This window comes from Choloepus didactylus, chromosome 2, assembly GCF_015220235.1.
Source record: "Choloepus didactylus isolate mChoDid1 chromosome 2, mChoDid1.pri, whole genome shotgun sequence".
Lineage (NCBI taxonomy): Eukaryota > Metazoa > Chordata > Mammalia > Pilosa > Megalonychidae > Choloepus > Choloepus didactylus.
Window position 1 is genome coordinate 213,329,812 of NC_051308.1, and position 14,272 is coordinate 213,344,083.

Sequence of the window (14,272 nt, forward strand, 5' to 3'; positions counted from 1 at the left end):
TGGACCCCATTGCCAAGAGACAGAAGAACAAGGCCTCATCTGCTTGCCTCCCTTGGGAGGGGAGGCCCAGCAGTGCCCGAGGTCTGGACTGTAAGAGGAAAGCAAGTGTTGGGAAGTGCTGGCCATGCCAGCCAGCCCATGTTTTGGAGAGCATGTGATCTTATTGTCAGGAGACTTGAGTCCTGATCTTCCCTGGCCCTCTGGGAGATCTGGTGCCCATCACCATCCCGCTGTGGACTGCAGACTATTCACAAAAAGAGAGCCTAGTTGTTGGACTCCTAAGTCCCATCCAGCTGTGGTACTCTCCAAACACATTGCTCTCGGGGCCTTCCACAACCGCCCTTCGTGGGCTCCGAATGAGCGACCGGAGGGTTGTGGCAGGAACGCATGGTCAGGGACCCCTGGGCTGCTCGCCACTCCAGCACCCAGGCCTCTGTCTCACCGGTGGGTTGGCCTCTGGCTCTCGCTTCTCCAGCCCCCTAGTTCTGGGAACATCACCAGGAGGTCGCACCCCTCTTGAGTGATGCCAGTGTAGTGGTAACACTCTGCTGTGTGTGTCACCCTCAGATCCCAGAGTGCTGACACCCCCTTCTGACCCTGCACTTGGTTGCACGTCCTTTAATCTGATAACCCCCGTCTTTGGGTCTCGAGGCAGAGAGAGGTCCTGGTGCCCGTTCACTTGAGTCACGGGACTCTGAGGGGGCAGGGAGGGGTGGTGCCGAGAGACCTGCCTGACCCCACAGAGCCTGCCCTGTGATTTACCGGACACACTCCTCCCTTTCCCCCTTGCCAAGTGGAGGGCTGACCACAAGGCGCTCCAGCCCCTCCCTGCCCACCATGCCAGGCCCCTAGCTGGAGAGTGGGCAAACAAGCTGGAGGCGTCTGTCCTCTCCTTGCAAGTGAAACAGAGGGCTCCCAGGGAAGGGAACAGAGAGGAACATTTGCAAGGCAGCTGCACGACGAGTTCATCCTGTTTTGGAAAAAAAGGAGAGGGTTGAAATCTGAAATCCCCTTTTGGGATTATGTGAGGTCTGCTGTGCGTTCTTTCTCTTTCCTCCTTTCTTTTTGGGGAGGCAAGTTGCATACCAAGTTCCTAGAAAAGGTGAAAAACACTGTGGTTGCCCAAAGGGCCATGGTGAAAGGGTGACTCACCCTGAGCAGCTCCTGCTGACGCACAGCGCCTTCCCCTCACTGCCTCTCCCCTCCTGTCACAATGTGGCGGGGGCCCTGGGACTCCCAGGGAGTTGCGCCAGCCAGCCGACTTGGGTGGTAGCAGCAGGGCGGGAGGACATCACCAGGCTTCGGGAGGCCAGTTCAGTGGGCCTCAGTGCTGCCTGTGTTGTTTTCTGTGGGAGAGACTCCGGAATCCTCCGCAGGCTGAGCCACACAGGCTGATCTGGCCCTGCTGCCTGGCGCTTAGCATCTTAGCCACCTTTCCCTGGAGCCCATGGCCTTGCCAGCAGAGTGGAGTTGGAAGTTCAACACATGCTGGCCTGTGCACTCCAGGCCTGTTGTCACGATGTGGCACCCCTCACCCCCACCCTGAGGCTTCCCCTTCCCCAGAGGTGGTTTTCTCACCTGGGCTCTCCTGTCGGTAGCCTGTGCCAGGTGTGCTACTCTCCGAGGATGAGACCATCGTACCAACAGGCAGTTAGTGATCAGTTACTATTGGCCAGGCCCTGGGTTAGGTGCTTTCTATAAGATTCTCTATATTTAATCCCAACACAGGGCTGGGATTCAGGTGTAATATTTCCCCTGTGAAGAGGAGACTGAGGCTTAGGGAGATATTACAGAACATGCCCAAGATCACACAGCAAGGAAGTGGCAGAGCCCAGACTGGAGCCCCAGGAATCCGACTCCTGAGCCCACCATACACCCTCCCCTGAGCTGTCCTCCTCCCAGTGTCTCAGGCCTCAAAGATCCCCTGCAGACCACGTTTCCAGCTGCAGTGTCACCTTTGACCAGTGTGTCTGCTGTGTGGGAAACTTCCCAATGAGAGGCCCAGGCAGCCTCATGTTTGGAGCAGGTGACCTGGACGTTCAGAGATGGAGCAGTCCACTTCCTGACATACGCAGGATCCTTGGCCAAAACCCTTCTCTGCACCCTCGGCTCCAGCGCCCCAGGGGCCACCAGTCAGATTTTAATGGCATCTGACAGGCAGGCCTGTATGGAGAGCTAGTGTTGACATTTCCATTTGAAACGCAGAGGACAGACTGGTCTTTGTTTTGTGCCAAGCCCTTTGCCAGCAGAATTCCCCAAGACAGCTAAAGGGCTCTCAGAGCCTCTTGGATGCAGCTCCTGGGGAATTCCACCCCACCCCGTGCCTCTGAACTGACCCTCTCCTCCATCTTTAAGACTGTGTATTCTAATGAGAGGTGGCCCGTGGTCCCTGTGGCTGCCCTCCTTGCCATCTTCCCCAGCGTCTTCACCCAGATGGTGGATGTGGGCACCGAGCAGTTGGCCCTTGCTCAACCCAGGTAGAGGCACTGTCCTCACTGGCCCTTCCCTAAGGGAGAGAGGAAGGCTTTCCCAGGCCTCTGAGCTGGCCTCTCCCAGCCCCTCCAAACAGCACACTGGGGCCACTGGGGAGCTTCAAGGGGGCAAAGAAGGCATCCTTTCTGGGGCACTTCCTTTTGTTCATGTTGTGAGCTTCCTAGAAAGGCTCAGAGCCCAAGGCTGCTCTCACCCATGACCCTGTCAGATAGGGTGAATTTGCGGTTTTCTAGGTCAGGGCAGAGTCTGAAGTACAAGACAAAGATGAGTCAGATTTGATGGGAGGGGAGGAAATGTCAGGCTGGCGCACTGCCCAGGGACACTCACCTGCAGCAGCACAGGCTCAGAGCAGACAGCCCTGGGTTTGTCTCCCTCTCCCCTGCTCACTAGCTGTGTGGCCTTGGGCAGGTCACTGTCCTCTCTGGCCTTAGTTGTATTGTCTGTGAAATGGGATGTTGTGAGTATTAAATGAAAACAGCCCCCATCAAGCACTTAGGGCAGGGCCTGGACTTACCAAGTGCTCAGTACCGGTGCTGGTTGATAAGGACGAGGGTGATAACAACAGAGGACTGGCAAAAGGGGTCAGAAAGTGGCACTCGAGGGTGAACTCCCGTTTTGGCTCAGGTGACTAGCGAGACCACCCCCAGTTGTGTGCAGCATAGAACCCCCACACCCACACGCTGTAAAGCGGGGCAGGCCTGGCAGCTCTCTTTGTATCTCCTGGACTCCCCACGTTACTTCTTAAAGCCATTTGAGCCTTGTCCATCCACCTTCCCGGGATCTTCCTGGACTGTGCTGAAGCATCCCCGGCGTATGTTGCAGGCACACCTGGGGAGTAGCCCTGGCTTGGACTAAACGACCCCTGTGCCTGCCTGTCCTGGCCCCTGGGGACCACATTCCTCACCTGGCACCGGTGTCAGCAGCTCCAAGCTCAGGCCCTACCGCTTCAGATAAAGATACCAAGCACTAAGTACCAGGAAGCTTCCGGCCACACAGCAGGTGGTTGAGAACTGTCAAGAATAAATAAACTCATCACATTGTCTCATTCATGTGACTGCAGTGTTCTCTAAATTTGCATGCAAGCCTGCAGTCTGGTTTCAGCTGAATCACCTGCCACCCAACCTGCAGATGCTCCCCAGTGCCTGCCAGGACAGCCCAGCTAGGTGGTGGTGTCCTGGTGAAGCAGGTCTGTTCCCGTCTGTGGCAGAGACCATGATCTTTGGAGGTGCTTCCTGCTGAGCCTTCAGTGGGGCCCGCCATGGAGCCCCACAGCTTTTCTGGAGTCTACCCAGGTGGTCGACTGCTGCAAAGTTCTGCTTGTCCAGCCAGGGAACCCCAGATGGCAGGGCCGGGCTGTGGCCTCACCAGCTCACAGAGCCCTCTCTGTTCTGGACTGCCCTTCTCAGCAGACCCCAGCCCCAGTCATAGGTGGGGCCTGGGGGACCTTGGGGCAGTTGGCCTGAACTCAGAGAAAGCCAGTGAAGAACCAGGCCTGTGCTGCTATTTTGCAGTAAAAGGAAATGTCTCCTCTGGCACAGTGGGCCTCAAACTCCAGGCCTGGCAGTGGGGTCCCATCCCCAGCACTTCTGATTTGGTTGGTCTGAGCCATAGCCAAGGAATTGCACGATGAATCCGGTCAGGAGATTCTGATGCGGGGGTGTGGGTTGCATTTGGAGAAGAGTGCACTAGCTCAGTACTCTTTGGTGTCTCCAGATGGGAGCTCAGCTCCCGCTTTCCTCCTGGTTCTTGCAGGTGGTACCACCTCCCTCAGTGCTCTTAGCTGGACTCCCAGAACCCACCCCACGGCCTCTGGGCAGTGGCCAGGACTGGGGTTGGGGAGCCTCGTGTATAACTAACACAGCCACCACTTAGCCAGGGCTTTCCACAGTGCAGGTGCTGCCCGAGCGGTTTACCCACACCCAGGAGCCCTCACCGTTTATCCCCACCATTCCTCAGAGGAGGAGGTGGATGTAAGAGGGGTCAGGTCATTTGCCCAAGGTAACAAGTGGCCAGCCCAGGGTCCAGGCCCAGGTCTGTCTTGTCCCCTTGCCCGTGCTCCAGTGCTGGGCCGCCAGAAGCCCTCACCATGACCGGGTGGGGTGGGGTTTCAGAGCACAGACAACTGCTCAGCTTGTTGTGTGACCTTAACTCCTCTGTGCCTGTGTTTCCCAGTCTGTGGTTTGAGGGTGACATGGTAGAGTAGACGAGTTAACGCGCACTAAGTACTCAGAAGTGCCCCCAGCTCGAGGGAAGCCTGGCTTTGGTCCTCACCCTCACCGGGTCTCACGGCCCTCCTCTCAGGTCCTTGAAGTGTGTGACACTCTTCTTCCACCTCGCAGCCTCCGCCGGGCTGTGTCTTCTTCCTGGGGGATGTTCCCCCAGTCTTCACCTCTAGCTCCCTCTCACCCTTCCTGCTCTCCGTCTAGAAAAGCTGATCCCAGGCACTGCAGTCCTGGGAAGGGCCACTCGGCCCGTCCTCAATTGGTGAACCGGGTGGGCTAGACCACACGGGGAGAGGCCACCTCCCGGCTTTTCTCCTTCACAGAATTTTGTCCCTGGACAGAAAACGAGAGGGAACGTATACAACACATGAACCTCTCCTCAACGAGCCAAGCGTCCTTGTCCCCTCGGCAGGCACCGAGCCTGGGTGGTGGGGAGAAGTTAGGCTTGTGGCCCCCCAGCTGCCTGGTTGCCGCTGGCCGACCCCAGCCCAGGTGGGCAGCCCCCGGCACTGAGGCTCACGGCCCCACACAGCCCGGGCCCTGCACCAGCAGTAGCAGCCCTGCCCGTCGGGAGGGAGAACTCGAGGGCTCTGTTTGCTCACGAGGGCTGGGGTGCTCGTTCCATTGACCAGCTCCACGTGCTGACGGAGGTAATGCTGTCTTGGAATTTCCTGGAAAAGTTGCCAGGACATCCTTCCAAAGCCAGGGTCTCCCAGGCCTGTGCTGAAAGGGCAGGGGGTGACCGAGTCTCAGTGTGCTGCTGCTCGTCGGCTGTGACGCCCGTGCTGCCTTCCCTCCCTCTTCTCCCACTGGCCTCTGAGGCGCCAGAGAGGATGGGGGCCTGGTCTCCATCCAGAGGACCTGGTGGAGGAGCAGCTTCCCCACCCCACGTGCTCCCGCAGGACCAGAATTCCCCGGAGGGGCCCAGCTCTGCCTCCCTGCGGGACCGTGTGTGCTGGAGTCCGAGTTCCAGCCCCGCCCTTCCCAGGGAGATTGACTTGGTGTCTCAGTGCTTCCTCCTCTGCAGCTGTGGGGAATCAGTGAAGCAGTGGGGTGGGATGCTCAGGCCAGCATGCTGGGCACCTCATAGCACTGTGCGGAGCTTTTAAGTCACTTAACTCTGCTGGGCTGCGTTTCCCCCAGTGTAAATGAGGGGATCAAACTAAATCTCCAGGGAGTTTTTTGGGCAAACTTGAAAGTTTTTCCAAGCCTTCAGCTGTATCCCCTGAGACTCCAGCGGGCAGCAGGTTCCGGGAGCATCTCTGAGGCCTTCTCCCGGTGGGGAGGGACTCATCCCCGCAGCGACAGCTCTGTGGGTGGCAGCCGAGGGTGGCTGACTGCGGCCAGGTGGACGGCACCTGCCGGCCTTCCCCACGCGGCCTTCGGAGAGGCAGTGAAGGCCCGGGGAACAGAGAAGGAAGTGGGTGGCCCCTCTGCTCCCTGGAGGAGGGTGAGTGGGCAGCGGGGTTGCCCTCTGAAGGGAACCCAGCTCCTTTTGTTCAAGACTGGGCAGCCAGGGGCGCCCCGCTCGGGTCTGACACCTGTGGGTACAGACGCTGAGGGTGGTTCCGTCTCCCTCCCACTCCCAGGACGCATCGGATCACCATCACCAACTTCTGCCTGGGGAAGCATCTCGTGAGCGAGGGGGACCTGCTGAAGGACCAGAGGGGCAGCCCTGCCTACATCAGCCCGGACGTGCTCAGTGGTACGTTGTAGGCCTGACAGCCAGCCCTGGGGCCTTGGCACAGCCCGGCCTGCTCGGGGACAGCCCATTCGTCCAGCAAATCGTGTCTGTGGGCAGGCCCCGGGCCAGGCACAGGGCTCCAGCGGTGGCCAGAACCAGTGCTGTCCCCCATGTTGGTCTAGTGGAGGAGGACAGCGGTCATCACACTAACGCATGTTTAATTACTTAAGGATAGACAGGAATTCACTGGGTGTGTGTTTGGGGGAGGCAGGGTGTTCCAGAGGCAGCACAGCACACTTGAGGAACCCATAGAAGGCCCCTGCTCCGAGAGTGAGCATGGTTCCAGGGGAGGCTGGAGAAGTGGGCAGGGGCCAGAGCCCGGGGAGCCCTGTGGGCCCTCGTGAGAAGTGTCAGCCTTTACTTCAGGTGCAGTGGGAAGCCACAGACAGGTCTTAATGGAGCGCGCCATGATGAGACTTGCAGTTCAAAGATATCACCCCATTTGCTCATTCATCTCTTCATTCACTTGACCCTGTGTTCAAGGCTCTGTTCTAGGCACCTTGGATACAGTAGTGAGCAAAGCAGACGAAACGGCCCTGCCTCGTGGAGCTGACCTGGGTGGGGAGGGGAGATGGAGAATGAAATAAATAAGTTATATAGTTACTACCTGCTGAACATTTCTAGGTTCCAAGTCCTGTGCAGAGCACATAACATGCATTTTCTCTTTAAAACCCATAGCTAACTGGGAGGTAAATACTCTTAGCCCCTTTTTTACAAGTGAGAAAACTGAGGCTGAGAGGGATTAAATGTCTTATCCAAAGTTGTGGTGAATAGTAAACCAGAAAACTGAGGCTCAGACCTCTTGCCAAAACCCATGCTTGTAACTGCTTCACTGTAGGCTGTTTCTTTCCTTTTCCCCCAGGCCCTTTGCCCAATCAGGGTCCCCTCTGGTCCTGATCCCCTTGGGGAACTAGGGACATCAGTTCCCATCCCTCGTGTATGGAGGTTCCAGGGCTGGACAAGTCCCCTCATCTGCTCTCTGACCTTTGGGGATTTGGAAAGGGCCGGGGGCCATACAGCCTCGGGGAAAGCCTGGGAGAGGCTCGCCTCCACACAGCTGCTGGTCCCAGCCAGGGCAGGAGCAGGCCTCACCCTGGCCCTTTGAGGGCAGCCTCATTGCCGTCCCTGGTGATGACAAAGTAGCAGCCTCAGTTTAGAAGGCCACATGGCATTGTGCAAAGGGGGAGGCCAAAGCCCGTAAGGACCCTCCAGGTGCATGTGCCCTTACCCCCTTCAGTGGGCACGGGGAGACTTCCAGTGTCCCCCACCCCAAAGGCACTGCAGCTAGCCAGGGGGCCTTGAGGCCAGGATGGCCCACTGCAGGGGACGCAGAGGAGGGCTCCAGTTGCCTGGGTGCTGCTTGGCACCCAGGGAGGTGACACTAAGGGACCTGAGTGTGCACTTCCATACCCATCAGAGTTGAGTTGAGTTCATGGGACTCGAGGGTGCCCAGGGCGCCACTGGTGTGCCAGAGATGGTGCCGTCACAGAGGAAGTGGGCACTGGGGCTGGGGCTTTTGAGAGGCTTGAGTCGTATTTTACATTTGGGGGAGTAATTCAGGTAGCAGCTGCATGTGGTAGGCACCCAGTTACTGGTAGATAGATGATGGAATGATGCATTCCCCCCAAAATGGGGACATCCCAGCTCTAGCACTGTCCAGCTGTGTGATCTGGGGCCAGTAAGATCCCTGGGCCCCTGTTTTCTCACAGCATTGTGGTTGAGATTTAACGAAACGGAAGGGTTTATTATAATGCTTTCATGAAGATGCTTCTTGGTTAAATGTTAGTTCCCTTCTGTTTTATAGAGAAGGAAACTGCAGCACAAGGAAGTTTATCAGCTGGACACTTACTCATTTAGCAGATATTTGAGTCTGTGTGCAGCACCGGGACTGAGCAGGGAACAAAGGCAGAAAAGGCATTTGCATCAGAGAATCGTCTAGTGGGAAAGACAGGGTGTAAACAAATAGAACAAAAGAGGGATCCTTACAGATGGAGAGAAGTGCTACGAGGGACAGACTGGGCCGTGGAATCACGGTCGGGGGCAGGTGGGGCAAACTTGGCCGGGGCCAGTTACCTCTTTGTTCCACAAACCTTTGGTGACCTCCCCCTCTGTGAGCCACTCTGCTGGGCGCAGGGACCAGAGGCCCAGGCCCAGCTCACGAGGAGCTCACCTTCCGGGGGCAGGTGCTGCGAGGAGGAGGCATGTGGCACATGGCAGGTGGACCCTTTCTCCACGGGTGCAGGAAAGGCATCTCCAAGGTGGGCATCGTCCTGCCGAGCCGGGGCTCCCGGGCCTGAGCAGGGATTGGTTTGATGAGCAGGAGAGGGAAGAGCGTGTGCAAAAGCTCAGAGCACTGAGACAGTGTGTGTGGCTGGCTCTGGGAAATGAGGGGCGAAGGTGGTGTCCAGAAATGAGGGTGGGAAGATGGAGGGGTCCTGTGGGCTGGAGTTCAGGTGCACAGCTGATAAGCTGAGGAGCTATGGGCCACGGCAGGGGGCATCCCAGGGCCGTTCTCTTCCCTGGCTGTAGGGTGGTCCCTGCAGGCAGGTGGAAGCTGAGTGTGTGTGTCCATCTGCCCCCAGGCCGGCCGTACCGGGGCAAGCCGAGCGACATGTGGGCCCTGGGCGTGGTGCTCTTCACCATGCTGTACGGCCAGTTCCCCTTCTACGACAGCATCCCGCAGGAGCTCTTCCGCAAGATCAAGGCCGCCGAGTACACCATCCCTGAGTGAGTCCCTCCTCCCCAGGGACGAGGGGGTGTCCCCAGCCCTCGGGATTCCAGGGGCCGAAGCCACACTGCGAGGCCTAGAGCCCTGGATCAGAGACCCAGCATCTCCACACACCCCTGAGCCCTCTCTCTCCCTGTACCAGGGACGGGCGGGTTTCAGAGAACACTGTGTGTCTCATCCGGAAACTGCTGGTCCTCGACCCCCAGCAGCGCCTTGCCGCCGCCGACGTACTGGAGGCACTCAGTGCCATCATCGCATCTTGGTGAGTGGGCAGGTGCTGGCACTGGGCACGAGGCTGGGTTCTAAGATGCTCTGCCAGGCAGTCCAAGTTCCAGAATGGGCAGGTGCAGGCAGAATGCAGGGTTTGAGCACCTCCCTCAGGCCAGGTCCAGGCCAGATAAGGGAGGGGCGTTATCTCTGAGTGCTCACCTCAGCCTGCGAGGTAGAAACTGTTCCCCTTGGTCGGATGAGGAAATGGAGGCTCAGAAAAGCAGTTAGTCAAGCAAGGAGGCTGAGTGGATGCCCAAACCCAGGTCTCTGTGGCTCTAGCCAAGTCTTGAAGCGGTGGGAACCTGGTTTTCCGGGCTCCTGCCCACCTGACGGGGCTGCTTCCCCTGCAGGCAGTCCCTGTCATCTCTGAGTGGGCCTTTGCAAGTGGTTCCTGACATCGATGACCAAATGAGCAATGCAGACAGCTCCCAGGAGGTGAGTTGGAAAGGGCAGATGGGCCATCACCCAAGCCCTGAGGACCCAGCTCCCCGCGAGGGCTGGTGGCAGCTCCCCAGCAGGCTGTTGGGCCTCCTTGGCCTTCTTTCCCAGCCCTTGGAGTGGGGAACAGAGACTTGAGAGAGAGGGTTGTGGGGCAACTGAGTGGAAGCTAGCTCCCAGGGAGGCCCCATGGAGGCCCAGTCTGGCCCTCTCTTAGCTCCCTCTTCCTGCCGTCCTGGCTTTGCCACGTGCTGGCTCTTTAAAAGGTCATTTCTCTGCCCCTCTGACTCACAACATTCTCTCTCACCCTTCCTGCTTTTCAGTTTTCAGATGATTCATTTTCTCCCTTTTCTCTCCTCCCCTGTTCCCTGCCCTGGAGAAAGTGCTGGGCCCAGGGCAGGGGCAGGAGACATGGGCACCAGGCAGCAGCTGGTGGGTGATAGTGGGGTGCCCCCAGGAGGGCAGGGCTTGGCCAGGCCCCAGGAAGGATGCTGGGCCCAGACTGCTGCTGGGGCCTTTCCTCCCAGTCCACCCTGGAGTTCCACAGCAAGCCCCGGGCAGGTCAGACCAGAGGGGCCCTGCTGGGACTGCAGCACAGCCTACTGGCCCTTAAGGGTGGCCAGTCCTCATGCCCCTCCTGGGGCATGTTCAGCTTCTAAAAATAGTCATCACTAGCAAGCACCAGTTACCTGCTCCCAGTCCATGTCATTCGATCCTCCCTGCGGGCCTGAGTGGCCTGTGTTCCAGCCCCATTTTACAAAAGAAGGAACAGGTTCAGAGAGGGAAGATCATTTACCCAGAGCCATATAGCTTGGAAGTGCTAGAACCGAGCCTTGAACCTGAGTCTGCTTCCAAAGCTCTGCTTCCCCCTCTGATGATGAGCCCTGGGACCTTGCACTTGAGTGTCTGTTACCGTCTGCCTGGGCTGCTCTCAGGAGCCCAGCTTGGGGCCCCATATGGGTGGTCAAGAGAAAGAAACAGTTGCCCAGATGCAGAGCCATCCAGCACCAGGCCCCACTCTCTTTTCTTTTTTTTTTAATTTTGTAGTCGCATATATACAACATAAAATTCCCCGTCTAACCACTTTCAAGTATGCAATTCAGTGGTATTAGTTAAATTTACAATGTCATGCTACCATCTCCACCATCCAAACCAAAACTCCGTGCCCATTAAGCAGTAACTCCCCAAACACCACTGCCCGTCCCAGCCCCTGTAACCTATAATCCACTTTCTGTCTCTCTGAATTTGTATACTCTAGTTACTTCATGCAGTCTCTGTCTTTTTGTGTCTTGCTTATTTCACTCACCGCGTCTTCACTTAACACTTAACATGTGGCCCCTTCAGGGCTCACGAGACTGTGAAGGGGGATTACGGCCCTGTTCCACGGGTAAGGAAGCTGAGCCTTAAGAGAGAACGTGGCCTTTCCCAAGACCGGCAAGTTAGGAAGGCGGGATCTGGGTCAGATGTGGCAGGTCTCTGCACTGGCTGGAGCCAGCTGCACCAGCCCCAAGGGATGGCCACCAGGTCCCAGGTTGGCTGGCGGGTTTCGGAGACCCATATCCTCAGCCACCTGCCCTAGATCAGGCCCGCGGATGTGGGCACCCTGGAAAGGCAGGCCTCAGGCGCCAGGCCCTCCGGCACTCACTCCCCTGCTCTCCACCACTCTCCTGCCGTTTCTGTTTGTCTCTGTCTCTCGGTCACTGTCTCTGTCTCTTTCTGTCTTGCTCCCTCCCGCCCTCCATGCCTCACAGGCGAAGGTGACAGAGGAGTGCTCCCAGTACGAGTTTGAGAACTACATGCGGCAGCAGCTGCTGCTGGCTGAGGAGAAGAGCTCCATTCACGAGGCCCGCAGCTGGGTGCCCAAGCGGCAGTTTGGCAGCGTGCCCCCAGTGCGACGGCTGGGCCATGACGCACAGCCCCTGAACCCCTTTGACGCCGCCATCCTGGCCCAGCGCTACCTGCGGAAATAGCCGGACGGGGCAGCCTCCGCCGAGGCACCAGCACCATCTGCCGCCTCGCCCCGGCCCCCAGCGAGGGGCCCCACTGCTGGGGCTGCTGGGGCCAGACCCTGTAGTGCTGAACTCTTCCCCCAAGCTGCGATGGGGACTGGGACAGGGACAGCCCAGGTCACACCCGGGGTCAGCAGAGGTACCGCTTGGCTACCTTTCGGATTATTGTGTGATTGTTTGGTTTTTTAATCTGAGAAGCCTAGATAACTAATCTGCTTTTAATCATGACGTTTTAATCTACCTCTGTCTCTTTAACCATGCTGTCTCTGGACTGAGCGTGAGGGAAGAGGAGGGAGCCACCCACCCCCCGGGGGCCTGACCCAGCCGGCCGGGCGCCTACGCTGGCAGCTGCTCCCCGCAGTCCACATAAGCTGAAGGTGCCGCTCACTGCTGGCTCCCAGCATGAACGCCCACTCTCCACTGCGCCCCGGCCCCTCCCGTGGTCTCTGTCTGCCCCCCTCCCTCCCCACTCAGGCCCCTCATTCCCTCCAGCTTTGGAAAACCTTCACCTCATCTTAAGCCTAATTCAAATATATTTATTTTTTTACTGAAACCAATTTCTCTCCCCTCTCTAGGTGGCCCAGTCCCTGGCCACTCCCTTCCCCCGACCTGGCTGGACAGGGTGTCCGACCGCAGCCCACAGAGGGGCTCCCCTCCTCGGCCCCCAGGCTCTCCACTTTCTAGACTTGGTTCTGTTTCCCTCTCGGTAGCGTCTCTGAGGTGCTGTAGACTCGCATTAACCCTGGTTTCCTTCACCCTTCCTGTGGTACCGAGGTCACGCTGATGTACATTGTGAAAGGGGGTCCCTGCTGGTTGGGCCGGGCCGGTGAGCTGGGGGGTCTGCTCGCACACGCTCTCTGCCCCCTCCCCCACTCTTGTGTTCAGAGAACGGTCTCCTGCTCTGGCTTCACATGGGAAGTGGAGGGTGCCCTAGCAGTCCCTGGCCAGGGGCCTCCCTGGAGGGGTGGGGGCTCATGGGGAGAGTTGTAGGGGCTAGGGGACCTGTCCTGCCTGGCTTGAGAGCAGCCCTGCTGCCCTTTCTGAGCCGAGTTTTTTGAAGTGGATGCCTGTCTTGCCAGAAACGCTGTTCTCACCAGAAAGCCCTCCCCTCTCCTTCACTGGGCTTGGCCTTGCCCAGTGCCAAGCAAAGACCTTCCCCAGAGGCCCACCCCCCATGCCTCTGCCCAGCTGGCAGGACCCCCTCGGAGAGGCTGAGCCTCCTCCTCCAGGCAGCCCTGGGCCCTCAGGCCCTTCCTGCCTGTCCTTGCTTCCCAGGGGGAGGTGCCCAAGGCCTCAGCGACTGTGTTCCCAGAGTGTGAGCTGCCCCCCTCCAAAGCTGACTCACTGTGAGTGACCTTGGGTTAGTTCCCAAACCTCCTTGTGCCTCAGTTTCCCCATCTGGAAAAAATGGGGCCACCTCTTGCCAGCAGTAGCAGGGCCACCCATGCCCCTTCCTCCCCATGCCCCCATCCTAGCACTTGGGTGGCTCATGCCTCTGCCTCAGTGGGTTTGTGGGGGCCCCCTGAGCCCAGCACTTACTCCCCCTGAGCATTGAGCTCTGCCTCTGTCTCAGCCGCCCGGCCACTGAGAGCCAGGGCACTGTGCTGTGGGGACACGGGGTGCCCTCTTTTCTATATTTATTTCAAAAAGAAGTCTAGGGGAGGAGAAAGGCAGCCCAGCCCAGGGCTCCCAGCCCCTGTGACTCTCCTCCTTTGGGGCTCTGTGACTTGGCCAGGGCTTGTTACTGCAGAGCCCCTCGTGCCAGCAGCCTGCCCAGACCCTCCAGGGCCTGCTTTCCTCGTGTGGTCTTTCTCCTCCTCTTCAAAGCAATATCCTCCGGGCCTGCGGAGCCCTGTTGGACAGACCGCCCCTTCCAAGGTTCACCCACGCATCTGGTTACATTTGTGGCAAAGCAAAGGAGAGGAGGTTGGGTCTGCCCTCACTGGGTGTCACACGCTGAGAGAAGTCCTATTGTAAAGAAACAAAATGGAAAAAGTCACAAAAAAGTTTGTATAAAGACATATTTTTGTACTACATGGGGACTCTTCCTGCATGTCAGCAATAAAACTTCCTGATCTGGAACCACCGTGGCCCGTGTCGTCTGCCATTCTCACCTGCGTCTCCATCTCTCTGTCCCCCCACCTGGCCTCTCTGATCCCAGCCATGCAGCTTAGGATCCCTAAGTCGGGTTCTTGTAGCTTTTGGCTCTGCCACCAGGTGCGCTGGATCCACCCCCTGGCCAGCAGGCAGCACCTGGCATCCCTGTCTTGAATAAGGACGGGAGACCAGAACCACGCAGCATTCTCCCAAAACGACCGGCCCAGCCTCCTGCTAAGAGCAGGCAGGCGGCGTCCCAGAGCCGCTGCAG

At 58.3% G+C, this 14,272-nt stretch overlaps 1 protein-coding gene across 4 annotated transcripts in view; it reads left to right on the forward strand.

Moving 5' to 3' along the window:
• Nucleotides 1-13,990, forward strand: part of STK40 (serine/threonine kinase 40) — a 43,068-nt gene extending 29,078 nt beyond the window's left edge. For 3 of the 4 annotated variants that reach the window (XM_037827706.1, XM_037827708.1, XM_037827707.1), the window contains 5 exons: nt 6,305-6,420; nt 9,042-9,186; nt 9,330-9,449; nt 9,808-9,892; nt 11,647-13,990. In XM_037827706.1, the coding sequence (XP_037683634.1) occupies nt 6,305-6,420; nt 9,042-9,186; nt 9,330-9,449; nt 9,808-9,892; nt 11,647-11,865 (685 nt within the window). In that variant the 3' untranslated portion in view covers nt 11,866-13,990. Of the gene's footprint in view, nt 1-6,304; nt 6,421-9,041; nt 9,187-9,329; nt 9,450-9,807; nt 9,893-10,218; nt 10,935-11,646 lie in introns of those variants that run through there. The other variant, XM_037827709.1, reaches the window with a different exon arrangement.
• The last annotated feature ends 282 nt before the right edge of the window (nt 13,991-14,272 follow it).